Source organism: Alexandromys fortis, unplaced genomic scaffold (genome assembly GCF_014885135.2).
Source record: "Alexandromys fortis isolate MF-2015 unplaced genomic scaffold, M_Fortis_MF-2015_v1.1 scaffold_54, whole genome shotgun sequence".
Lineage (NCBI taxonomy): Eukaryota > Metazoa > Chordata > Mammalia > Rodentia > Cricetidae > Alexandromys > Alexandromys fortis.
The window spans coordinates 9,329,049-9,336,534 of NW_026067958.1; the positions used below are offsets into that span (position 1 = coordinate 9,329,049).

The 7,486-nt window shown below is 39.1% G+C and overlaps 1 protein-coding gene across 5 annotated transcripts in view; it reads right to left on the reverse strand.

The window, feature by feature from the left end:
* The window catches only part of Arhgap12 (Rho GTPase activating protein 12), a 101,664-nt gene that overhangs the window by 11,446 nt on the left and 82,732 nt on the right, over positions 1 to 7,486 (reverse strand). For all 5 annotated transcript variants that reach the window (XM_050152535.1, XM_050152537.1, XM_050152536.1 and 2 more), the window contains one exon: positions 2,522 to 2,623. In XM_050152535.1, the coding sequence (XP_050008492.1) occupies positions 2,522 to 2,623 (102 nt within the window). The remainder of the gene's footprint in view (positions 1 to 2,521; positions 2,624 to 7,486) is intronic.

Consider the following 7,486-nt stretch of genomic DNA (forward strand, 5'->3'; position numbering starts at 1 on the left):
TTTGCAATAAACTCTGAATAAAACTCTAGTAATTCAGAATCCCAAAGTAGTAAAGTCATTTAAAAATAAATACAAATACCAAAGCAATGCATTTACAATTAAAACTGAAACATTTGTAAAGAAATAAAAGTCTGTGGTATTTCATATAGCTTAAGTAGTTTTTCATAGCCTGAGAATTTTCATGGTCTGGTTATGAATATAAATATAGAAAAAAGACTTAACTGTTATGTTTTTCAATATTTCCTACTTAACGGATGATGATGACTGAGTATGAGGGCAAAAGTGACAATATGAGGTCCCTTTAAAACTTTTTATACATCTATCTATTGATTTAATCATTTATTTATTGTGTGTGTATGCTCACATGTGTACCATGGCCTGAGTTTGGAGGTGAGAGAACACTAGTCAGTCTGTTCCCCCACCACACCAGTCCCAGGGACTGAACTCAAGTTATCAGGCTTGGCAGCAAGTGCCCTTACCTGCTGAGCTAGCTCATCAACCTCACACTCCTTCTGAGCAGAAATATTACTAATTGTTCAATCGTGAACTGAAGCATGGATCTCCATTATTTTATATGAAACCCAAACCAACTTAAATCTCTCTGGCCTAAGTGTTTTTTTTTTTTTTTTTTTTTTTTTTTGTTTTTCGAGACAGGGTTTCTCTGTGGCTTTGGAGCCTGTCCTGGAACTTGCTCTGTAGACCAGGCTGGTCTCGAACTCACAGAGATCCGCCTGCCTCTGCCTCCCGAGTGCTGGGATTAAAGGCGTCGCCCGGCTGGCCTAAGTTTTTTACACTTTAATGAAAGAGTTGTAAACTGTGAAAGCTCCTTCACATTCCCTAGCTAGTAATGAGTTAGTTTTCCTAGAGAAACATTTGGCAAGCTTCCCAAAACAATTCCCAAACAATGTTCTGAGGATAATTTCCCCCATAATTTCTCAAGTAATATTTAATAAAGCTATTTCTCAAAAATTAAATTTAAAATATGATGAAATAGTAAGTTGGGAAGTGGTGGATTTAAGGAGTCTAACAAGATGCTCTCCCTCAAGCTTCCCCAGGAGCATGACAATTTAGAGAACACTGAAACTGTCTAAAATAGGGGAAAATACACTATTTCCAAAATGTATTTGACCATGGATCCTTTTCTCATTCAGAAACCAGCTACGGGAACTGCAAACCGATTCAGAAGTAATGATACCCTTTCATGCATCTCTCTAGACAGGTGGTAAAGCCTCCCACCCCTCCACCTCCGTGCACTGAATGTATGCTGCTACAGATAGGGGAGGGGGTTCCTAAATCAAAGTTAAAACAGTTTTTAAAAGCAAAAAAAAAGAGCTAATTTAATAATATACAGATTAATCTAGTCTAGAAAAATTTATAAGTGATGTTAAAGGCAAAGCACAACAAATTAAAAATTCAAGGTTTTATTTTTTTTTAAAGTAGCATCACTGTTGTAGCATTTGGGAAGCAGAGATAGGTGTGGGTTGGTACCCATGACTTAACGCATAACAAAATATCATGTAGGTTCTCCTTGGAAGACACTGCTGAAGCCAAAGGGCCTAGTCTACAATGAAAGGCCTCAGATACGAGGCTATAAGGGACAGGGAATTACAAGACAGCTTACAGGCACATCTCACAAATTCCTCCAGCTTTCTACAGTGGAACTCCACTGCTCCCTGTCCCACACGAACTCTTACTACCCAGGGCCCTGAATACTAGGTAGACTTCTGAGCCGTGTTATAACAGTACACTGCAGCTAGGCCAACTTCCTAGTCTAGGCCTCGAGAAGCCTTGTCATCTCACCCTGCTGGAACCCTGACTGCATGTGGAGGAGTCTGTGTTAGCCTTCTTGAAAAAGAGAGGTCTTAGGGAGAAGGAAGCCCCTCCATTAGCTATAGCCAATACAAGTCATGTGGAGAAATGAGATCAGCTCAAACTACCTACTCCATCTGAGCGTCATGAGTGCTCCCAGGTGAGAGCAGAACAGCCCGGACTCATGCTGGACTAACTGCAGCAAGCATGAGGGGTTCTTTTGCAAAGCTGCTGAGCTTTACAGTTGTCTGCTACATGGTGACAAACAACTGTTCAAGACCATGAAGTGCAGTGGAAGGGTTAGAGCAACAGGGAAGAGACTTCATTTCTGTAGAATAGTTCTAGGGCCACAGCAACACTAAGACATGAGATCTCTCTCTCTCTCTCTCTCTCTCTCTCTCTCTCTCTCTCTCTCTCTCTCACACACACACACACACACACACACCCTCTCCAAGAAATACCTCCCTAAAATTATTTTCTAATATTAAAAATCACATCCTTTTGTTACTGCTAGTAAAGACAAAATTTGGGAAACAAGGTCTGAAACCCTTATTTTCTGTAACATGCAAATGAAGCTGATCCCCCCTCAGCCCTTAAAATATTACAGTACAGATGACTCAGTCACAAACTTTGCCCCAATTTGCCACAATTTTGTCACAAACAAAACATATACATACTAAAGCCAAGAATGAGTTCGTAAACAATGTATTACCTCAAACACATTCTTCTTGCTGGACTTGTCCTTCGATGCCATCTCTATCGTTGCCCCCTTGAGATCCACTGTGAATTCTGGTTTGGACTGATTACTCCCAAACTTTATTTTAGAAAAAAAGAAAAATGACTATGTGATATACATGTATATTCAAAAAGACTAATGTATATAATCCAGATTATCTTTTTTTTACGTCTTATTGAGTTATATTTTTCTCCATTTCCCTCCCTCCCCTCTCCCCTTTTACCATCTCCCATGATCCCATGCTCCCAAATTACTCAGGAGATCTTGTCTTTTTCTCCTTCCCATGTAGATTAGATCCACGTATGTCTTAGAGTCCTCTTTGCTGTCTAGGTTCTCTGGGACTATAGGCTGGGTTTTATGTCTAAAAACCACTTATGAGTCAATACATATATTTGTCTTTCTGGGTCTGGGTTACCCTACTCAATATGATTTTTTCTAGATTTACCCACAAATTTCAAGATGTCATTATTTTTTTCTGCTGTGCAGTACTCCATTGTGTAAATATGCAACATTTTTCTTATTCATTCTTTGGCTGAGGGGCATTTAGGTTGTTTCTAGGTTCTGGTTATGACAAACAACGCTGCTATGAACATAGTTGAACACGTGTCCTTGTGGTATGATTGAGCATCCTTTGGGTATTACCCAAAAGTGGTATTGCTGTGTCTTGAGGTAGGTTGTTTCCTAATTTTCTGAGAAATCGCCATAATGATATCCAAAGTGGCTGTACCAGTTTGCACTCCCACCAGCAATGGAGGAGTGTTTCTTTTACCCCACAACCTCTCCAGCATAAGTTGTCATCAGTGTTTTTGATCTTGGCCATTCTTACAGGTTAAGATGGAATCTCAGAGTTGTTTTGATTTGCATTTCTCTGATGACTAAGGATGTTGAACATTTCCTTAATTGTCTTTCAGTCACTTTAGGTTCATCTGTTGTTGAGTGTTCTCTGTTTAGGTCTGTACCCCAGTTTTTTATTAGATTATTTGTTCTTTTGAAGACCAATTTCTTGAATTCTTTGTATATTTTTGGAGATCAACCCTCTGTCCGGTGTGGGGTTGGTGAAGATCTTTTCCCATTCCATAGCCTGCCATTTTGTCTTGTTGACTATATCCTTGGCTTTACAGAAGTTTCTCAGTTTCAGGAGGTCTCATTTATTAACTGTTGCTCTCAGTGTCTGTGCTACTGGGGTTATATTTAGGAAGTGGTCTCCTGTGCCAATGCCTTCAAATGTACTTTCCACTTCAAGTGTATTTCCCACTTCCTCTTCTATGAGGTTCAGTGTGGCTGGCTTTATGTTGGGGTCTTTGATCCATTTGGACTTGAGTTTTGTGCATGGGGACATATATGGATTTATTTTCATTCTTCTACATGTTGATATCAAGTTATGTCAGCACCATTTGTTAAATATGCTTTCTTTTTTCTATTTTATATTTTTTGCTTCTTTGTCAAAAATCAGGGGTTTGTAAGTGTGTGGATTAATGTCTGGGTCTTCGATTAGATTCTACTGGTCCTCCTGTCTGTTTTCAGCACTGTAGCTCTCTCTGTAGTAGAGTTTGAAGTCAGGGATTGTGATGCCTCCTGAAGTTCCTTTATTGTACAGGATTGTTTTGGCTATCCTGGGTTCTTGCTTTTCCATATCAAGTTGAGTATTATTCTTTGGAGGCCTGTGAAGAATTTTGCTAGGATTTTGATGAGCACTGCATTGAATCTGTAGATTGCTTTAGGTAAGATTGCCATTTTCACTATGTTAATTCTACCTACCCAAGAGTATGGGAAATCTCATTTTCTAGTGTCTTCTTCAATTTCTTTCTTCAAAGACTTTAAGTTCTTGTCATACAGGTCTTCCACTTGTTTGGTTAGAGTTACCTGAGATATTTTATGTTATTTGTTGCTATTGTGAAATGTGATGTTTCTCTGATTTCTTTCTGAGCCCATCTGTGTAAAAGAGGGCTACTGTTTTTTCAAGTTAATCTTGTATCCTGCTACATTACTGAAGGTTAAACAGATTATCTTAAATCCTTCTCTTTTCAGATTTTAAAAATGTAAGTATATCTAAATCTGGTGAGCCTTCAAACTAATAGGCACTCAGCTCCAATCTATGATCATGGTAACCCATAGAGAAGGAAATTGGGTAAAGCTATTATTTGCAAACAGGCAGTCACAGGTATACTGCAGCTTCACAGTTCTATTTCTTTTTTTCTTTTTTTTTTTTTTTTTTTGATTTTTCGAGACAGGTTTCTCTGTGGTTTTGGAGCCTGTCCCGGAACTAGCTCTTGTAGACCAGGCTGGTCTCGAACTCACAGAGATCCGCCTGCCTCTGCCTCCCGAGTGCTGGGATTAAAGGCGTGCGCCACCACCCCCGGCCACAGTTCTATTTCTTGAAATTTATGCTAGACCATAGGTAGCCATATAGAAGATTATGTTCTAAAGGCAATGCCAGACTCTCAAACATGTAACTCACAAGCAGATGCCAAGCACATTTCTAAGAAACCTTTATCCTCTGATCCTGTTCTGTGCTTTCATGACTCACTTCTTTATCAACTACTTACGTTGCCAATAACTAATGACTTTCAAAAACACGAAAGCATAAACCAAGCCATTTATTCAGTCTTTGCTAGAAATTGTAAAATCAGATGCTAAAAAGCCTCTAGCAACATGGTGAGAGCTGTGAAATGAACAGGAAAATAGGTAGCATGGGTAGTTAAGGGAAAATCTTAGCTACTAATTATGTTTTGTTAACTACACAAGAAAGGGATTAATAAAAAAAAGATTAACAAAAAGAAAACCGCACTAAGTACATACTTAATCTTTTGGCATGGCTCTGATAACTTAAAATTCCTACTCAGTCTACTAAGTAAGAATAGAAAAGGAGTATTCCTATGGTACCACAACGGTTTAGTATGCTAAACCTTTAAGAACTACCATTTACAAGTAATAAAGCTTACAGATATATCCTGAATATAAGAAGCTTCAATTGTTAAAATGTTGCCATGTCAGTTTATACTGGCTTTTGGAGTCACACCCCACACCACTGTGGCAGAGTACTTCACTTAGCAGTTTTCCACTTAAGAAATGACCAGACTTCAACTATTACATTTTTCTTCTGCCTTTTAGTAAGTAATATGGGTTTACATAATGTACTTGTTATAATAAGAAATAAAGGTTAAATGGAATCTATTACTGAGATTATGAAAACAAAAATAAGGCTAACTTTTATTTTTAACATTTCTACTTTTGTGGTGACCAACAACAGACACAGCAACATTCTACACAGAACTGAGCAACCCCAAATGCTGTAGAGCTTGAATATAGTTAGTAAAACAGAATCAAAGATCACATATAAACAACTAGTTAAACATAAAGAGTGATGTGAAAATGATAGAAAAAATGGAATCTATATGTTTGGCAACAAATTTTTCCTCATTATTTTTCAAAACAAATTACCACTTTACTGAAATCACCTCCCTATCAATGTATTTAGGGCACCAAAAACAAAATAAACAACAAAACCCCAACATGTGTAAGGCGTGCAACTAGAACAGAGTGATACATGAAACAAGATCAGAATATATACACTGATGATGGACAGGTCTTTTCCAAGAAGAAAGCAAGAACTTATAGACTGAACCCTGTGATAGGGCAGGGAAAGAAAATTATTTCATAACAACACACTATAATGTAATGGCACACACAAGAAAGAGCACAATGGAACCAGGCAGAATCAAGAATATAATTCTTACAAGCAAATGCCAAACTAGCATAGCAAACTCCCAAATATGTTTGCAAAAGACCTAGAACTCCTGGAGTATTTTGTAATTACAGAAATATTTATTTTTAAGAAAAATGGTTTACATATCTTATGATAAGTAGGTATATCTGAGGGCTAACAGAAAGTACTCACAGCTGGCTCTTGGCCACCTTGCCCAGCCTCTCTGCTCAGAAACTCCTGGCCTTCCTCCTGAGGACTACTTGCCAAAGTCCTGTGGACCCTGCCAAGTCAGCTCCTACATGTGGTCTTACGTAGCGTACCTTCATACCAGGACAAAAGTTGTAGGGATAAGTCCCACCCCTTAGGGGGCGTGTTCGCCTCAGGCTAAAGTTTTCCTATAAATTTGGCAAGCGTGCTCCCAGCTCTGCTTTCCTGCGGGAACGGTGGTTCTGTAAGTCTATTCCTCCATTAAAGCTGTCTATATTTTGACAATCTGTCTGCATTCGCTTACGCCGTTACATTTTGGCGCCCAGACGTGTGGACAACTGAATCTACAAAAAGCCTGAGAAAGCTTGGGAAAGAATGGAGTGAAGCATGTTTTCTTGGTAGCAGAAATTTCTTGGGTCTGCTCCGCTTGCTAGAGGCAAGCAAGCGCTCTCATCTAAGAGAGGCTCCCTGACTCAGCTTCAGCTGCAAAACCCTGCAGCTCATTAAGAGGTCCTGCCACGAAACACTTAAATGGTGTTGACGAAAAGCTGAACGCATGCTTTTCGGTTTTCAGCCGTAGCAGGAAAAAAGCTGTGCTGTTTAAAAATGCTGGCTTTCTGGGCCGTCCTGCCAGGGCAAACTCTGACTGAGGCAGGAGGGCCAACTATTGAGAGAGGACTTGACTGTTGTCTGTTGTAGCTCGCTGGCTGGCAGGGACTTTGAAATGCCATAGAGTTGTGGCTATAAACATGGCTGAAATGCCATAGAGTTGTGGCTATAAACATGGCTACAGCCTGTATATCCGCCTTGAGGCTGGAAAGCTAAGGAATGGACTGGATCTAGATGGCAAAGCCACGGCTTTAATCCTACTCATTGCTCAGTAATTTAAAGGCTCGTGTGGTCAGAAAAAGAGAGATATATAGTAAAGAGAGATTCAAAGACAAAGAAAATGTTTAAATGGTTTACAGTGTGTTAAAAATATATGCAAGCTAAAAGTTAAAAGTTCTTAAAAGTAAAAATAAGCAAGA